The following is a 19,091-nucleotide window of genomic DNA, read 5'->3' as shown; positions in this document are numbered from 1 at the left end:
CTTATGTCTTCAAAGAGCTCAAAGACTAATGGAATAGACAAAGAATGTAAATGATTTTTAATCAATGTGAAGAAAGAATGATCCCAAGAGCAAAGATCTCAGCAAATTCTGGAAACTAGTCATTCAGAAAGACTGCCATTTGGGAGCAACAAGTTATGAAATTAACAAGAGGAAGTTAGGCAGAGGACAGGTAAAGTTAAAGGATGTGAAAACACTGATGACACCATGTTCAATTCCAACATTTCTCCTGTAAGAATGGTAGCAACAGTATGGAGGTTTGCTATATTTTTCAAGAATAAATGTAAACAAATCAAAATTTTCATCAGTACCCTCAAAAAGGTAGCCTAAAAAAAAGATGCTGCATCATCACAGTTAATATATATGTGCCACATTCGGTGCTAGAAGTTTTTTATATATCCTAATTCATTTAATCATCACAACAACTCTGTAAAATAAGCACTCATTACATTTCACTTTACAGGTAAGGAACTAACAAAGAAGTTTACCCAAGGTTACACAATCATTAGCTGAGCCAGGATTTGAATGGAAAGTCAGGCATTTTAGTTCTTAATCACTGTGTTATACTGCAGAAAAAGAGTGCCTTTTCCAAATCCAAGTGCAGGTCATGCTAAGTCTCACCTAATCCTGCACACTTGATTTTTAATACAGGACCAAAAAATATATAAAATGCGTACAATAAGTAAATATAAAGAACTGGCATAGCAAAACCTAGAAACCAATTATTGTGAATTTTTCACAGTATATGAACATTTTCAGAAATTATAATTTGAACATAACCATTCTTGCAGTTTTTACAGCTTTATCTAAAATACTAACTTATCAGGAAACACAAATAACACACTTGATTTCTGAAATCAAGCTGATTTCTGAAAATGAGAGACCAGTTTTAGCTGAATGTTTCCACAGGGATTAACCAAGATGACTCTAAATGACCAGGATCTTGCACTAGAATCTGAATGTCAAGAAATGAACTCAGTCACCCACAATAGATTCCCAGTTTGTTTTACACAAAAACAATCTCTTTCCAAGTTCTTACACTACAAACAATTGTGATACTAAAGATCTGAAAAAAGGTAAGAAAAATGGAAAACATTTAAGCCCCTAAAACAAAGAACTATATTAAAAAAAAAAACAACCTAAATATAATCTTTGTCCTGTACAAAGGTTATTTCTTCAAACAATAAGTCTACATATATTTTAAATTAACTCTTACCTAGCCAAAATTATTCTGTCTTTAATTATTATTCTGTCCTGTTGAGAAGGGACAAAGGATTACTTCAAACAAGTCACCAATCATTCTTTAATTTGCACAGCAGCTACCCTTGAGCTACCTGAATTTTGCCCATACTCCAACAAATCAGTGGCTCTGAAAATTTAAAAGCAAAAAGACTCCAAAGACTATTCTCTGAAATTTAGTTTCTGAGACTAAAAGTTAGTACAGATTCCTAAAAACCAAGGAATGTGGCACAAATTTAAAACATTAAGGTAAGAAAAATCCTCACTATTCAAAATGGGAATAACAGTTCAATGAATTAAGAACAAAGAATAAGTTATGGTTTCTTAATCACAGAACCACAACAAATTTCTACACACCATCAAAAAACTTTTCATAAAACATTGATATCATATACTCATGATGAGACATGAGCCTTAACTTGCTAAAAGCCAGAAAAAAGCATACACTAAGTATTTTGGAGTTTAATCAAAATTTATGATTTGACTTCTCCTTTCAGGCAGATCTGGAAATAATCTTATCAATATATTCAGTGAACTCTGTAGTTAGAAGCAGCATGGGCAGAAGTGCTTAAAGTAAATGAATCGCAGTGTATAATTATGTTTTATCAAAGCAATTATGCTATGTTTCTTTAAAACAAAAACAAACCCTCCCTAAAAAAGGCAATGTAAATTCTGTAAAGTCCAGCAGTAACAACATTTTCTGATCAAGCCAAAAGAGAAGTAAAATTAAGGCACATCACCTGCCTAGTAAAACCAGGTAAGTAAATATGCACCTTAATGGATCTCAGTTATCACTTAAGATCCTGTAGTATCAAAGTACTACCCACATATTAAGAGTCAGTATTTGTTTTAATAGATAACTATGCATATTGTGACTCTAAAAATAGGCTTGATGGAAACAAATTTGACTCACATACCACACCCATCCATCCTTCATCCCCAAAAGCCTATTTATTTCTCCATTTGAAGTGATAAAATCGCTACCCATATCATAAGTCTGGAATCTGCCAGGGTTACAGGATCAGATCTCTCCAAAAATCTGACAGTAACTTCCACATCAAAAACAGAACTGCTTCATTTGAGATTTACTAATTAACCATCTACTAGACTACAAATGCTTTAACATTTCTCAAATTATTAGATCCTAACCAGTTAATTTTATTCCTTATCAACCCAAGAAAGTCATTTACAAATAAGTTACTCTACTTCAGGTTCTTCATTTATCAAATAAGAAGCTGGGCAGAATAGCCTAAGATTTCTTCCAGTTTTAATACATGACATTTTTAACTCAACAACACAATATTTCTCCAGTCTTCCTACAGAAAAATTTGTAGTAAGTATACATTTAGTGAAAAAAGTTTATTTTTTCCCCAATGATTTAGTAATCCTTTGGCTTGTCCTTTAATTTAGATCCAAAGACAATAACTCAACCACTAACCTACTGAGTAGGTTGTTATCAAGTGTTTTGGCCAAAACATCATAAATACTGTCCAACTACTGCTATAAAAGATCTTGGGACTAAGATAATCACATTTTAAAAACAAAAATGGAAAACTGTCAAAGTAGGATCATAAAAGGAAGGTTCCAAAGCAGGGTACCACTCAAATGCATTTTCATTTGGTTCTCCAGCCAAATTCCAAACTAGCATAAAAATAATATGGCACTGTTATACATAGAGAGAAGATATTCTTTTGTTTAACCATGACCATGCCTAGAGAACAAAAATCAAAAATTCATGAGTTCTAGAAAAAAAAAATGAGAAGCTTAGACAAAATCGTGACATTAGACAAACTGAGGTTTTTTTCACCCACTGTATCAGTAGTTTCAAGATAATAAACTATCTGAAGATTCCAGGTGACAAAAAAAACATACATTCTGAGAAGTCTTAAAAGTTAAAAATTGAATCTAACAAAGTTAATCCATAAAGTGCTCAACACTTACTTGGGTCTAGTCTTGAGAGTAAGGTAACAAATAGAGGGGAAAAAATTATTAAAAAGCACCTATTCAAATATGAAACAATAAAAGAATACAATACAGGATCAGCAGCAATAAGCACCTTAGGTATTAAAAACGTAACAGGTGTTTGTTTGCTTGTAACTAATACTCTGCCTGTAAACCAAAACAAATCAGATCAAAGTTTCTGAGTAAGAATGACCAAAGAATAAAGTTATAATTTGACAATTAAAAAAAAAAACAGGTCTACCACCTTTCGAACTCTTAAAACACTACAAAATTGAGTTTTTATTTCACAATGCCTTTAGAAGTTCTGTATCACTAACTATAAAATTTAAGAAATTATATTCCTAAAAAACTTGTCAGTTTTTTAAGTTTACTTCCTTCCACATGTTAATTTTCCTTCACACTTGATATGACCTTGGTCATTTGGAAGGTGACATTCAAAAGGTTAAATGTTAACATATTGGGTCACGGATAATAGATAAATTCCTAGATCACTCAGGTACTTTCATATCCTATTTCAGCTTGGTTCATTTCCTTTGCCAGAAAAATATGGATACTGGCATTTTTCACGTATAATGTCAGTGGTTTTTTTATTCAGTTCAACTCCACTTCTTCCAATAACCTATGTGAACACACATAGGTGAGGACAACTTCAGTCAAGCTGCTACAGATCAAGCCAACAAGTAGCCCAAACCCCGTTATAACCTTGTCAACCAGGATGACACACCATTATTTACACCATGAAAACCTCCTAGAGGTTAAAAATGAAGCCTTTGTCACTCATTTGTACCCTTGAGAAAGTTTAGCTTAAAAATCTTTTACAAGATTAAAACAATGATAATGACATTACAACTCTCAAAACACAATTTACATAAGCTCCTGTATTACCCACAGAACAGTGAGTGGGCTAAAGACACACTAGTTTTAATAACAACGTCTGCTCACGGTTATCAAAACTTGCTTAAACATCATCAGGTGGAACGATATCAAACACCCAACTGTAACTTTCTAATCTCAAACTATCCAGTGAAGGAAACCTTTTTTTAGTTTATTAGATGCCGGTGCGACCACCAACTAAGATTCGTCGAAAAGAAGGTCATTCGTGAGCAAGGTCGTTCTTAACTTAAGACCGCCTGTTCTCAGGAATGGAAACACGCATCTAACACACCAGCAGTTCATCACTGCAGACTCTGAAGAACACAAGGCAAGAGGACTGTACTTTCCGAACTCAAAAACTTCCCCGCTCATTTCGTTTCCTGCCAGACACTAAAACAATGACGAGGAGGCAACGCGCTGGTATCCGGATGACTTTCACCACTCCTTCCCTAGGAGCGAATCTCTGGCTACAAATACTAACGCCTCACCTGTGCCAACACCCCAAATCCTGGTGACTCTTTCGAAAGTTGGCCTCCCCCCACTCGCAGCGAACAGTCAAGAGGAAGACACGTAAAGGGAAAATTCGGCCAAGTGGCCGAGCCCAATGTGGGACCCACAGCACTATAAGAGAAAGAAGGTGGGGTATACCTGCAGCTCACACCAGGCGACCTCCACGGTGGTCTCGGTGTCCAGACCCTTGTAGACCGTCTTAAAGGAGCCCCTGCCAATCTCGATGTCAAACTTGAGAAAGCGGCCGTCGTTGGACATGCCCACGGCCTTGGTCTCCAACTCCTCGATGTCATCCTGCTGCTGGCTCCGTTCCTCCTGGGGCTCCTTGGCGCTGCCGCCGCCGCTGCCACTTCTCGACGTCGGAGGCTCCTCTCGGCTCCCCGCGGGGCCGGGCTGGACAGCCTGGCGGTCTCTGCCCGCGCTGCTCGGGGCCGAAGAGGTGGCCGGGCTCGCGGCGACCGGCTCCTCAGGGGGGGCGGCGGCGGCGGCGGCGGCGGCGGGCGGCTGCTGGGCCACCTGGGCGGCAGCGGCGGGGATCAGGGTCTCCTCGCGCGGGGGTTCCGGGGGGCTCCGCTGCGGGACCACGGCAGCCGCGCCGGGCTGAGGCAGCGGCAGAGGGAGGCCGGGCAGCTCCAGGGCCGTAGCGTTGGAGTCGCAGATGACGCTGCGGCGGAAGAAGCGGTGCTCTGTGGTGGTGGTCGCGGCCGCCCCCCGGCTGTCCTTGTCCATGGTATGGCGGCGACGCCGGTACTCCTCCGTCCGGCCGGCTGCGGCGTCGGCCGCTGCGGCGCCCAGTTTCTCCCCCACCGAGGAGTCCGAGCTGGAGCCATTCTTGGGGGCAGGCGCCGGGGGCGAGAGGAACAGCGAGCCCTGCGCGCTGCTCTGCTGGTCGGCGGCGCCGCCAGACATGGTGGGAGCGGGAGCGAGGCGGGCTGCTCGAGTTCGCGGAAGAAGGGGGCCGGCCCGGGGCGGCGGGGCGACGGCCCCTCACTCAGCACTGACTCGGCGGCCCGAGCGGGAGGCGGGCCCGCGGGCCCGGCTGCGGCGGCCGCTGCGGCTCTCGAGGCGCGCTTGTCGGGGGCGGCGGCGGGGCGGAGGCACGGGGGCTGGCGCCTCACGGCCCGCACCCATCGTGCGGCGAGCGGCGGACGGGCGGGCTGGAGGGCCGGGGGCGCGCGGTCATGGGGGCGGCGCGGCGGCCCGCACCGAGTCAAGGAGGCGGCGGCCGGCTCTCCACCGCTGCGGCCCGGGGCGGGCTGGACCCCCGAGCGGCTGCCGCTCGGCGCGGAGGCGGACGAGGCCGCGATGGGGCTCGCGGCCAGGCAGGCGGCCGCTCCTCCTCCCCGCCCTGCTGGACGGCCTCAGAGGCCGCCCATTGCCCGACGCGAGGGGCCGAAGCGCGACACGGAGGAGCGGCCCCCGGCCCCGGGCCTCACCGCCCGCCCCGGGCCGGGCGGACCCCTTCCTCTCCGGGCCGGGGCCGGGGGCTGACGGAGGGAGAGCCGGTGGGGGAGGGCCCGAGCCCGGTGCTCCTCCGGGCCGAGGAGGGCCGGGAGAAGTAAGGGCAGTCACCCGGTCGGGCGCCTTCTGTCACGGAGATGAGTGCAGAGAGGCCGCGGAAGAAGAGCCGCGTCCGCCGGCGAAACTCCGCGCTAAATGGCGCCGGGAATCTGAAGCCTCCACACAGCCCGCTCGGGCCCCGCCCCCCGCCGCCCGGGGCGCCCCACCCCCACTCCGCTCGCGGGGCTCTCGCGCAGGCTGTCTTGCCCTGAGACGCTCTGGGACTTGTAGTTGACACCTTGAGGAATGAACGGGACAGAGCAGGAAGACGCCTACGACTCCCGTGATGCCCTGCGGTGGCTTAGCCTGAGGCCCCACGGGAGCTGTAGTTCCCTTTGAAACCGCCTCTTCTGGAAGGCGGATGGGAGCGTCACCGCGGGTCGCTAAGCCTCATCCTTTAGTGGGCGCTAGCTAGGAAAAGCATGACTTGGGCATTAATTGTGGAAGAAGGGAAGAGAAAACAAGAGAAGGACTCAGGAAGAGGGGAGAGGCTCCCACCATGCTGTGCTGAGGAGAGAGCAGGCTCTTGGGATTGCCATGGATGGAAAACGAGCTGCTGTTCCTATTTAAATACGGTGGCGCGACCGGAGCGTGGGCGGAGAGCCGGGAGGAGCCGGACCCCCTCTGCTCGGGCCACAGACTTTGTGCATAACACTGATTGGCTGGGGGAGGGGGGAAGCTCCCTTCCATGGCACTTAAGGCCGCATCCTGGGCTTCAAGCCCAGGACAGATCCTCTGACTCGCAGAGACGGGCCGCCCCACTGCAGTCAAGGGTCACAGCGAACTCCGCCCGGAAAAAGCGCACAGCGCGCGGGAGGGGATGGATTCGAGAAGAAACGAGGTCTACGTATCTTTGCGGCTTTTACCACAAACTTGAAGGAGCTGAGTTGACTTGGATGAAACTTAATGTGCTCCTGTCTCTCTTGGTGCTTAGTAAAAACAGCCTGCCTCTTCCTTTAGAGGTGCCTGAGTGTGCCCGTGTGATCCACACCCCGGCTTTGGACGTGCGGCTTTCTCGAAAGCATCCTCGGGCTCCCTGGACCCCTTGCTCCGCGCAGCCGCCACTCAAGATGGTGCAGGTGATGAGCACCAGGGGGCACCCGATGGAGCAGGAAGCCGGACCCAGACGGCGGTTGAAAGTCTTAAGCCCAACGGTAGGAGCGGGAAGCGCTGAAACGTGCGCAACTGCTCCGAGCGCGCGTGCGCTCCGCCCGGGCTCCGGCCCCGGCCCCGGCCCCGGCCCCGCGCCCGCGGCGGACCGGCTCCGGAGCGCACGGGCCGTGCGGCCGCACTGGAAGACCAGCGGTTGGAAGCAGCCGGACGGAAGATTGGTTAGCGCTTCGTTTCCTAGCAAATGCCCAAAGCTAGCTGCATGAGCTCCACTTAAGAGAGAGGTCTGGCTCTACAATCCAGAGCGATTTATCTGATACGTAGAACAATTACTCTTTTTTTTTTTTAATGTTTTTAATCAAAAGCTACCCTTTAGGTATACAAAAAAGTTTGTTGTAAAGCCAGCGGTTATTAGGTTTCATGAAGCTAGCAGATTATGAACATTTTAAAACAGTTCAGTAGGGGCCACTGAAGTCTTAGTGTTCGCATTCCATTGTTTTAGAGACTATCCCCTTCCCTCATTTGCTTTGGTAATGGTAAATATCATTACGGTGTATTAAGTGGTTTGTCTTCATTTGTAAACTTGGTGCAAAGGGGAGAAATGCCTCTTACATGGGACTTCTTGAGGCAGCTCCTTAGAACTTGACGCAATTGTTGCTTTTTACTAGGGAAAATAGCCTACTTTAAAACATGAGACAATTGATTATAAATTGGTGAGTTGAAAGGAGATCAGTAACTCACAAAGTTCGTGTTTGGGGAACATAAAAAATGAGGATGTTTATGTGAACGGCCATTGAAAGCCTTTGTTACTACCTGGTCGTACTTACTGGACCATGAAGCTCTGGCCACACTGCACTGAACACAAGCCGCATGACAACCACCAGGCCCTATCGACAGTCAGGAACAGCTAAATTCATTGTAAATAATTTCATTGTTAACTCAAAACCCATGTGACGGCTTTTCCAACTTGTGTAATGGTAGCTTCACCAGGAAAACAGGTACAGTGCTAGATTTAAAGATTAAACTGTGTATGTGAATATTTTACTACCGCACTTGTTTGTTGGGCTCCCTTTTTAACACCTACCCACTTTCAGTGGTATTTGCTATGAGTCATTATTATTATATCCCAAATGGTGCTTTTCCTTTCTCTGTAAAGTCAGGTGTCCAGTAAAGAACCGACCTCTGTAATCCAAATATAAAAAGCATCAAGAGGTAGCAGAAAGAACCCAGTGGATACTCTAAGCAGAGACTGGACTGCCTGGCAGGTGGGTCCATAAGAATACAAGTTTTTATTTTCTCTCACCATGTTCTTTACTCATTTAGGTCCCTGTTCATTTTCTCACCCTGATTCATGTTTCTTTCTAGCTCCCATCCGTTCCCATTTGATGTTTACGTGGTCCCTGCCATTGGTAACTGAACGGCAATGAAAGGCACCAATGATTCAGACAGTGGCTGAACACACAAACTTATTTCATGTTTATTTGGCATATTCATAGGGTAGCATCTTGAAGTGTAGGGGGGGGGGGGGAACCATCTTAAGAGAATTTCTCTTTCTCCATTCTTCATGCTCCTTGTCTTGCCTATGGTAATTCTTTTTTTTTTTTTTTTTTGGTAATTCTTATTTCACCTCTTTGTCACTTGCAACCAGAGGAAGAAAAGAGAATCAGGCAGTTAAACAAGGAACAGATTTTGAAACCTTTTTTTATTATAAAAGAAATAAAGGCGGGGTGGGACTTGCCCCATATCAGAGCATATTGGAAAATCATAAGATTAAGTCTGCTTATTGTGATAAGCACAGATAATGGAGAGAATACAGAAACGTGTGCATAGGAGGTCCATAAATGAGGCAATCTTCTTCAGGTCAGTGGGAAAAGGTTAATAAACAGTGCTTGAACAATTAGTTATTCCTTTGAAAAAGAAATTAGATGTCTACCTCACACCATTTACAAATTGATATCCACACAGTTTAAGGAGCTAATTTTTTTTTTTTAAAGAACTCTAAGAATTTTTGAAACATAGGGAAACATGGGATAGGAAAGGACTTCAAAGAACAAACCAAGAGCCATAAAGAAAAACATTTGACTATGTTAGAATTGACAATGCTGATCGATAAAGCACAAGGATGAGCTGGCAGAAAAACTTGGAACCTGTATACTGGAACCCTAATAGCCAAAATACATAAATAACACCTTAAATATAAAGAAAAAGAAAGATAGCTGTATAGAAAAGGGGGAGAAATTAGGAAAAGAAAACTGAGGTAGGAAGAAATGCATATGGCAAAAAAAAAAAAAAAAAACACACGAATCCAGTAACTAGGGAACTGCAAGTTAAAATAAGATATGTATTTTTCCCTCAAAAAAATTGGCAAAATTTTTATGGATTTATAATATCAAGGGTTGACAGAGGTGTGGAGAAACTCATGCGCTGCTAATGATAACATAAATTAGTACAACTTTTTTTGAGGGCCGTCTGTTAGTACTTATTAAAATGTGCAGTGTGCATAGCCATTGACCCAGTAGTTTCCCTTCTTGGTACCCAGCTTAGAGAAATGCTTGCGCATATGCACTAAAAATAACTCTAAGAAGGTCCACTACAGCTTTGTCTATAACCAAGAAATGAAACAATCTGCATGTATGTTGACAAGAAAATAAAGTATGGTATAAATTTTGATACCATATAGCCATAGAAGAGCACAAAGTAAATAGATATGTAGTCACATAACAATAGTAAATAAAAAACTCAAGTTGCAGAATAATAGGTATTAGATCATATATTATATTTTAAAATTGTTTCTGTATGTATTAATATTAAAGTCTGGGCAATACCCAAATAGAAAAGATTAAGCTGACTAATATCAGGACCACAAGAGAGGCCATCATATTAAATTCTACAGAAATTAAAAGGATAATTGGAGAACATGCTGAACTACTTTATGCTGATACATTGACAAATAAGATGAACAAGTATGTTGAAGCACAAACTATCAAAGTTCACTTAATGAAAAAAAAGAAAACTTAGTGGCCCTATATCAAAGAAACTGAATTTACAGTTGATCTTCTCACAAAGAAAACTCCAGACCTGATGAGTTAATTGGTGAATTATACCAAGCACATAAGGAAATATAGCCATATAATACAAATTCTATACAAACTTTTCTAAAAACAGAAGTGTAGAAGCAATTCCCAACTCATACTATAAGGCTAGCATTACCTAGTTAGCAAAACCAGACAAAGATATTACACAAAAAGAAAACTACAGTTCAATACCTACCATGAACATGATGTAAAAATCCTAAACAAAATTTTAGTAAATCTAGAGATTTTTTTCTAAAAGGGTAATACATCATGTCCATGTTGGGTTTATCTCAAGATTTAATAGTAAACATAAAAGTAATCAGTGTGATTTGCCATTTTTTGTTTTTTTTTTATTGTGGTTAGTTTATTTAACTTCGCATAATGTCCTCAAGTTTCACCCATCTTGTAGCATATAACAGGATCTCCCTCTTTTTTAAGGATGAAAATACTTAATTTTTTTGTTTAGTCACTAAGTCATGTCCGACTCATTGGCAACCACATGGATTGTAGCCTTTCAGGCTCCTCTGTTCATGGGATTCTCCAGGCAAGAATACTGGAATGGACTGCCATTTCCTTCAGGGGATCTTCCCAACCCAGGAGTCAAACCGGTGTCTCCTGCATTGCAGGCGTATTCTTTATCACTGAACCACCAGGAAAGCCCTATCAACAAACAAAAAAGAGAAAAATCATACAATCACCTCAAGAGATGCATAAAAATCACTTGACAAAACTCAACTACTAGGAGTTCCTGGTGGTGCAGTGGTTAGGACTCAGGTTTTCACTGCCATGGCTTGAGGGTTTAAACCCTAACTGGGGAACTAAGAGCCCTGCAAGCCACGTGGCATAGCCAAAACAAAGAAACAAAAAACTCAACAACTGTTCATTATATATATATATATTAAAAAAACCCTTCAGCTGACTATAAATAAAAGGGAACTTTTTCAACATGATAAAGTACATCTACAAAAAACCTAGAGCTAACATCATGCTTAATGGTAGAACAAATGCTTTCTAGGATGGCAAATAAGAATATTCATTCCCACCACTTTATATAACATGGTACTAGCAGTCCTAACCAACGCACTAAGAGAGGAAAAAAGATGAGACACATGTAGACAGTAAAGAAACAACCCAAGGAATGCAAAAAAAAAAAAAAAAGGCCCTACTAGAACTAAATGATTTAACATGGATAGTGGATACAAGGTCAATATACAAAAACCAATTAATTGCATTTCTATATACAAGCAATGGACAATTGAAAATTAAAAATTTTAAAACATATCATTTGGCTTTCAGACTTCAGCAAGTTTCCAATGACTGCTCCCTCACAGAAATATCAACTTGAACGAATATCCACATGCCAAAATACCTTCACAAGAGCTAAGGATTTTAAGTGGCAATTAGAGCACCCAGGTAAAGCAGAGAAATAAGATGCATTGAAGAGGGAAGGAAAGACAGTTTTACCTTATCCTTAGCACCCCTTCCCCAATCCCAGGCAGCCCAATGTGAAGAGAGATACCCTCCCCGTTGGAGAAAGGGAATGAAATGACACTTAACTTTACTGAATTCCCAGGACAAGGCCTACCCCAATGCCAGAGAATGAGCCTTAATCCTTTCCTCATACAATACTGAAAATTAACTCGAGATGGATCATACACTTAAATATAAGTTAAAACTATAAAACTTCCAAAAGAAAACATAGGAGAAAATCAATGTGACCTTGGGTTAGGCAAAGAATTCTTAAGACACAAAATGCACATAAAGGAAAAATTGTTAAACTGGACTTCATAAAAATTTAAACAATTTGTCATTCAAAAGAAGTGTTACCAAAATGAAAAGGCCACAGACTTAGAGTAAATACTTCAAAACAAATATCAGGAAAAATATTTGTAAACAGAATATGTAGGGAACTCTTACGACTCAACATTAAGATAAACAGTGAGTGCAATAAAAGTGTGCAAAAGATTTGAGCAGATACTTTATCAAAAAAGATAAATGGATGATAGATAACCACATGAAAAGATGTATAGCATCATAGTCACTGACAAAGTGAAAATTAAAATCACAATGTAATATCATCACATACTTACTAGAATGGCTAAAATTAAAAAGAGAATACCAAGTGGTGGCGAGAATGCAAAGTATCTGTTTCTATCACACATATAATGGTACAGCCAGTATGGAAAACAGTGTGACTTTGTAATCAAGTTGAACATACACTTAACTATATAATCCAACAAATCCACTGCTAGATACCCACCCAAGAGAAATGGAAATATGTGTCTACACAAAGACATTTCAGAGCAATTTTATTCACCATAGCCCCAAACTGGAAATACAACAAATATCTATTGACAGGCAATTGAATGGATAAGTAAATTGGTATTTCCATGTACTGGAATGCTATACAAACAAACTACTGATATGTACGGTAATATGGATGAATCTCAAGAGCATGATGCTAGCTGAAAGAAGTCAGACGTGAAAGGTGACTGATTTCACTTACATGTGAATCTAGAAAAGGTAAAATTATAGAAACTGATCTATTCCTGGGGCAGGGGTAAGAAGGGGCAAAGGGGACTGACTGCAAAGGAACACGGAACTTTTAAAGTAAAGGAAATATTTTCTATCTTGATTTTGGTGGTAGGTATGGGCTGTATTCATTCAAAACTCATTAAACAGTACACTTTAAATAGGTGAATTTTAACTGTACATAAATTATACCTCAAAAACCAGAAAATAAATAACAAAGTGGAAAATTCTTAAAGAGATAGGAATACCAGACCACCTTACCTGTCTCTGAAGAAACCTGTATGCAGGTCAAGAAGCAACAGTGAGAACTGGATGTGGAATAACTTATGGGTTCAAAATTGAAAAAGGAGTACGTCAAGGCTGTATACTGAAACCCTGCTGATTTAACTTACATGCAGAGTACATCGTGCAAAATGCCAGGCTGGATGAACAAATCACAAGCTGGAATCAAGACTGCTGGGAGAAATATCAACAACCTCAGGTATGCAGATGATACCACTCTAATGGCAGAAAGTAAAGACGAACTAAAGAGCCTCTTGATAAAGGTGAAAGAGAGTAAAAAACCTGGCTTAAAACTCGACATTCAAAAAACGAAGTCATGGCATCTGGTCCCAAAACTTCATGGCAAAAAGATGGGGAAAAACTGGAAGCAGTGACAGATTTTGTTTTACTGGGCTCCAAAATCACTTTGGACAGGGACTGTAGCCGTGAAATTAAAAGACACTTGGCTCTTTGGAAGGAAAGTTATGACAAACCTAGAAAGTGTATTAAAAAGCAGAGACACCATTTTGCCACCAAAGGTGTGCATAGTCAAAGCTATGGTTTTTCCTGTAGTTACGTACAGATGTAAGAGTTGAACCATAAAGAAAGCTGAGCACCAAAGAATTGATGCCTTAGAATCAAGAATTGTGGAGCTGGAGAAGACTCTTGAGTGTCCTTTGGACTGCAAAGAGATCAAACCAGTCAATCCTAAAGGAAATCAATCCTGAATATTCATTGGAAGGACTGATGCTGAAGCTGAAGCTCCAATCCTTTGGCCACCTGATACAAAGATCTGACTCACTGGAAAAGACCCTGATGCTGGGAAAGACTGAAGGCAGGAGGAGAAAGGGACAACAGAGGATGAGGTGGTTAGATAGCATCACCAACTCAATGGATATGAACCTGAATAAACTCAGGGAGATAGTAAAGGACAGGAAAGCCTGGAGTGCTGCAGTCCATGGGGTCACAAAGAATGAGACATGACTTAGTGACTGAACAACAATAAAAACTATGCAAAGAAGATTTTTTCAGTGGCATATAATTCTGCCAAACCAGTCATTAATGATCAAGGAAAAGTATATGTGCTACTTTAACATTCATAATTTAATAACATTTCTCTTAAAATGATTTTACTGAACATAATTTGCTTATTAATCTTCACAGATTACAGTCAGATTAACTCTGTAACTAGAAAGAATATTTAGCAAGTTCAGTAACAACAGCAATAATAGTTCGTCTTCCAAATGTCTGTATGCATTTAGACCAATTGAAGACATTGTAAAATTTGTTCTCTTAGGATGGCTGAGAATTAGGAAAAGAGCTCCAAGTTCTACACTGAGTAATGATCTACAGTAGACAGAAGTATACATTATTTTAAGACAATACTAGTAGTCCTTAAGTAGTAAGCTCATCTTTCTCCAGTTGAATCACAAAGCTCCTAAAATTATACACAGTACAAGGATCCCCAGGTGGTACTAGCGGTAGAGACCATACCTGCCAATACAAGAGATGCAGGTTCGATCCCTCGGTCAGGAAGATCCCCTGGAGGAGAGCATGGCAATCCACTCCAGTATTTTTGCGTAGAGAATTCCATGGACAGAAAAGCCTGGCGGGCTATATATAGTCCATAGGGTCGCACAGAATCAGACACAACTGAAGCGACTTAGCACACACGCACACACAAGGCAACAACAGGGAAAGATGAAGGAAGAGGAGCCTGGACCACCCAGGGGTATAGTGGATGAGACTCTGGCAGAGCTGGACTCTTCCTCTAACTGAATTCATAACAAGTTGGTTTTCCTTTGTCAGAGTGGCAAGTTACTTCAGCCTACTCCCCTTGGGACTTCCAGTGAAGTTTCTTTATAATTTCTCTAAGAAAATCCTAAAATGATTCTTTCTTTCCCTCTCCAAGACTCCCCCTCCATCACACTCCCCTAAAGCACTTCTCGGTTTCTTTTATGTGCATCTCCTGATTAGGTTCCCACTGCAGAGAGAGTATGTCTGATTTCATACTTTATATGCAATATGATTTTAATTCTTGAATAAGGGTGCTAAACAGTAACAAAAGTCATGATTCTACTGGGCTAGGGATGTGCATGTGGTATCTAAATTTGGATGTAGGGGTTTCCTAGAAAAAGACAAGACAATATTGCTATTGCTTCATAGCTTAGCACATGTTGGGAGCAGCTTGTCAAAGCAGACCTTTTCAACTGCTAGGCTGATTTTAGCTGTCTATCTGCACATCTCTGCAGCCCTGATCACCGATCTTCAACAGAGGTATTAAGTTATGACACAAGAGGATTGGGCAATCTTATCACTTGTCTCTGCCTATAACAAACCAGGACAGATTGAAGTGTTGGATTAGCTACCCAAGAATCAGGACATAAGTGCTAGGCACTGGTTAGAAAAAAATTGTCACAGGTAGTAATTAGAAGGAGGCCCAAAGGCTGAACCTGGCCTGAAGAGAAATTTAAAACCCTTGTAAAGACTTAGCCCCTATCTTATTGCCAAATCAATTTTATTTCAACTTTTTATAAATGGGGGAAAATGTCTTAAGTCAGCAGATTCCTGTGACACATGGTTATTACCTAAAGACAGATAACATCCCAAAAAACACTGACTAAGATGTTTTCAAGTGGACAGGTCCTCTCAAGAAGCAGCTTCTAAAAAAAAAAAAAGAAGAAGAAGAAGCGTCTTCTGATCATCAAATTACATGAACAGAACATCATGTAACAACTGGCAGAAAAACCCATCGGCTTGTTATGGTGATTGTTACTGACTTTTCCACATATTTAAGCCTTTTTTTCCACATCGGATGTAGGCCTTCTGTAAACAAGGTGTGTGCTTCATAAAAACCGTATCCTGTACAATACCTGGGATGGGGCCCTGGTCATAGCAGATGTCAACCATGTGATTAATTTGAAAGGTTAAATTTAACTCTGTGTATCCAAGATCTCCCCCACAACACACACACATTTATACACACTCACACACATTTATACACACACAGACACATTTATACACACTCGTACACATTTATACACACACATATTTATACACACTCACTTACATTTATAAACACTCACACACAACAAACCAGGTTTATAATAAATTCTATTAATCGGAACAACAAAGGACATATTTTTTTAAATTACATTATTTTATCTGTTTAAAGAATGGAAAACCATTTTATTTATCTGTTAACACTCTTTAAAAACCAACCTTCACTGTTTTATTATTCCAGGAGTATACATATTATTTTTAGAAAATTTACAAAATAGGATATAAGGGGGGGGAAGTAAAAATCAGTCATAATTCTGCCATAGAGAAATAACCACACTAATATTTTGGTATATTCCCTTCCAATATTTTATCTGTGTTTTTATTTGTGGGTATATTTCTTACTTTCTTTTTTTTTTAACGTATGTGTTGTTTTATTTTCAACCTAACACTAATCATATTTCCATCAAAATTATCACTAATTTTTAAATATACAATATTATTTTACATGTCAGAATAATCTTTCATCACATGGTTGAACTTCAGTTTTGGACTTTGAAGTTGTTACCAACATTTCACCCCCATATACAAGCATATACAAGATGCCTTTGGAGGGTCTGTCACTATCCCCAGGCCCATAGGGGAAGCTACCTGTCGTGGGGAATAGAAAGAGGGTAAAATGTGAGCTGACCCCGCTGTGACAGAGACCTCCTTCCTCTCTTTCAGGACTAGCACATCAACAGACTTCCCTTAAGACGGCCTTTAAAATTATTATTATTCAAGTACTACCTATAGGATATAAAGCTTCAATTATTTACCTCTCTAACCTCACTTGTCCACTTTGCCCTACATCTTTATATTCATTCCTCCTTCCCCAAAACTGGTTTCTCTCTCCAATAATACAAATGCCAATTTCCTTCATGAAAAGAACACTTCAAACTTAATGCAATCTGATAGTCTTGTTGCATTGTAATTACACATAGAAAATATGTAATATTTTCACTGGATATTCACTGGGTATTATTTCACTGGGTATTATCACTAGCACATTCTCTAGAGGAGTTGGGGAGAGAACCAAAGGGAACTTCTTCCTGAGATTGTGTTTGTCAGTATAAGCTCGTGTCAGAGCCTTCGATTCTTACTGTTAGAAGCTCTGTAATGAGTCTGATTAGAAATAGCTCTCTTAAAAGATGTTAGCTAGACTTACTGCCCTTATCATTTTGAAATATATACAGATACCACATCATTATGTTGACACTTGAAGCTGATATATTGTTGTATGTCAATTATATTTTAAAAGAAAGAAAATAGTTCAGTAAAGGAAGAGAAAGAACCTGCCAGCCTGTGTTGTTTTCATCACTCAAACTAATATATTTCTTTTTCCATGACCACTGAGAATAACAAGAGTTGACAATGGGGAAAAAGTGGGGAAGGAAATAAGTAGGAAATTGTGACAGACAGACATGTGGGCCAAGCTTCATTTAAAGGTCAATAAATTCATTTAGATATTATGATATCTTGTCAGCGTCTAACACACTGTAATCTTTCAGTATTTATTTAGTATTAACTGGAGTTTTTGTTTTTTTTAAAAAGACCTTTATTATTTTTTCAGGTAAAAATACAGGCACCAGGAACAGTCAATGTTGTGTCCAGTGAAGTCTGATGTGCCTGATCCTGACAAGAGCCCACTGCACAGCTAAGATTGACAGTAGTCGCGGAACTTGCAGGGGCGATCCGTGTGACTCAACCTGAAGACAGTCCTAACCCTCACATTTAATTTAGGATGAGATGGTTTTCCAGCTGGGTTTGCATGTCTGTGTGTTTGAAAGGTGATGCAATGGCATACAGTTATTTTACCATAGTTTTAATTCTTTAAGTGTGTTCATTGGCCTTTAGTTGTTATTTCTCAGGACAGGTCCAGTCTAATAGCATCCTGTATTTCCCTAGAATCTTTCAAACTCAAAGCTTTTCACATAGCCATACTATTATTGTCATTTTCCTGAACTCCCTTTGAGGAGGGGTGAGGGGTGCAGATAAAACAGGTGAGAAAATGAATACACAGAAAGGGAAGCGTGATGCCCTGGTCACCCAGCCAGTGACCAGTGGGCTCTCTTAGTCCAAATTATCACATCTAGCTAGGCCAAGGCATTGGATCTTAGTGTAGCTTATGGATATTTTTTTTCCCCTTGTACGTGCTAGTGAGAAAGAACTGAAAACAAACTTTTCTGGGCAAATAGCAAGTGCCAAGGTTGCTCTTTCATTCTCTTTGACTGATATGCAATCTGGAACCAGAGCTGAAATCCTGAGAGAGGAAACTACATCTGCAGATGATGATCCAAGACTTCCTTAACACTGAATTTGGGATTTTTAAGACACGAGGCTGGGGGACTTCCCAAGCCATCCAGTGGTTGAGACTCTGTGCTTCCACTGCAGGGGGCATGGGTTCGATCCCTGGTCAGGGACAAATCTCTTGCATGCCGCTTGGTGCAGCCAAATACATAAACAACAACAAAAGCCCACAAGGTTGTTTAAGCACATGCATTCTCCAGGCAAACGAACTGGGTGTCTCCAAAGGCCAGACTGGTAGGCGATACCAGGAGACACATTTCAGCTTAATAGAAGCAAGAATTGGCTAATAATTAAAACTGCCCTAAATTGGGATCAACTGTCCTGTGAGCCAGTGAACTCCCTACTATAGGAAACATTCAGACAGAAGCTAGATGACTGATCTGTACATGATATTGAAGGGAATTCCCACAATGGATAGTAGATTGATTTGGATGACCATTAAGGACTCTCAACTCTTAATAATTTTTTCATTCCCTGATCCTTGACAATGTCAGGCAGATTTCCTTAGCACCCCTTTACACCACCCCCAAATAAGAATGAGAAGTGTTTTTATCTACCTGGTGCTTTTTGGTTACAATCAATGGAGCATGTAAAGTAGTAGCT

General features: G+C 41.3%; 2 protein-coding genes across 47 annotated transcripts in view; one reads left to right on the top strand and one right to left on the bottom strand.

Annotated features, from left to right (window-relative positions):
• Nucleotides 1-6,293, bottom strand: part of WNK1 (WNK lysine deficient protein kinase 1) — a 130,452-nt gene extending 124,159 nt beyond the window's left edge. For 11 of the 35 annotated variants that reach the window (XM_061418289.1, XM_061418293.1, XM_061418292.1 and 8 more), the window contains exon 1: nt 4,741-6,288. In XM_061418289.1, the coding sequence (XP_061274273.1) occupies nt 4,741-5,511 (771 nt within the window). In that variant the 5' untranslated portion in view covers nt 5,512-6,288. Of the gene's footprint in view, nt 1-4,740 lie in introns of all 35 variants that reach the window. The other 24 variants (XM_061418301.1, XM_061418302.1, XM_061418304.1 and 21 more) reach the window with 13 other exon arrangements.
• A 119-nt stretch (nt 6,294-6,412) lies between these two features.
• Nucleotides 6,413-18,000, top strand: LOC133248327 (uncharacterized). Of its 12 annotated transcripts, none has more exons than XM_061418350.1 (5): nt 6,413-7,493; nt 8,433-8,537; nt 11,643-11,759; nt 15,776-15,976; nt 17,752-18,000. In XM_061418350.1, the coding sequence occupies exons 1-2, from the start codon at nt 6,585-6,587 to the stop codon at nt 8,469-8,471; spliced, it is 948 nt and encodes a 315-aa protein (XP_061274334.1). In that variant the 5' UTR covers nt 6,413-6,584; the 3' UTR covers nt 8,472-8,537; nt 11,643-11,759; nt 15,776-15,976; nt 17,752-18,000. The 12 variants fall into 12 exon arrangements, with proteins under 12 accessions (XP_061274334.1, XP_061274333.1, XP_061274336.1 ...); XM_061418349.1 differs by having other exon boundaries at nt 6,413-7,556; XM_061418352.1 differs by lacking the exon at nt 11,643-11,759 and having other exon boundaries at nt 15,783-15,976.
• The last annotated feature ends 1,091 nt before the right edge of the window (nt 18,001-19,091 follow it).

This window comes from Bos javanicus, chromosome 5 (assembly GCF_032452875.1).
Source record: "Bos javanicus breed banteng chromosome 5, ARS-OSU_banteng_1.0, whole genome shotgun sequence".
Taxonomy (NCBI): domain Eukaryota; kingdom Metazoa; phylum Chordata; class Mammalia; order Artiodactyla; family Bovidae; genus Bos; species Bos javanicus.
The sequence above is the reverse complement of the archived record's forward strand: the minus strand, read 5'-3'. Positions and strand labels throughout refer to the sequence as shown.

What these genes read in the sequence shown, in the direction of transcription:
- LOC133248327 (XM_061418349.1), top strand. Translation starts at nt 6,585, where the DNA reads ATGACTTGGGCATTAATTGTGGAAGAAGGGAAGAGAAAACAAGAGAAG.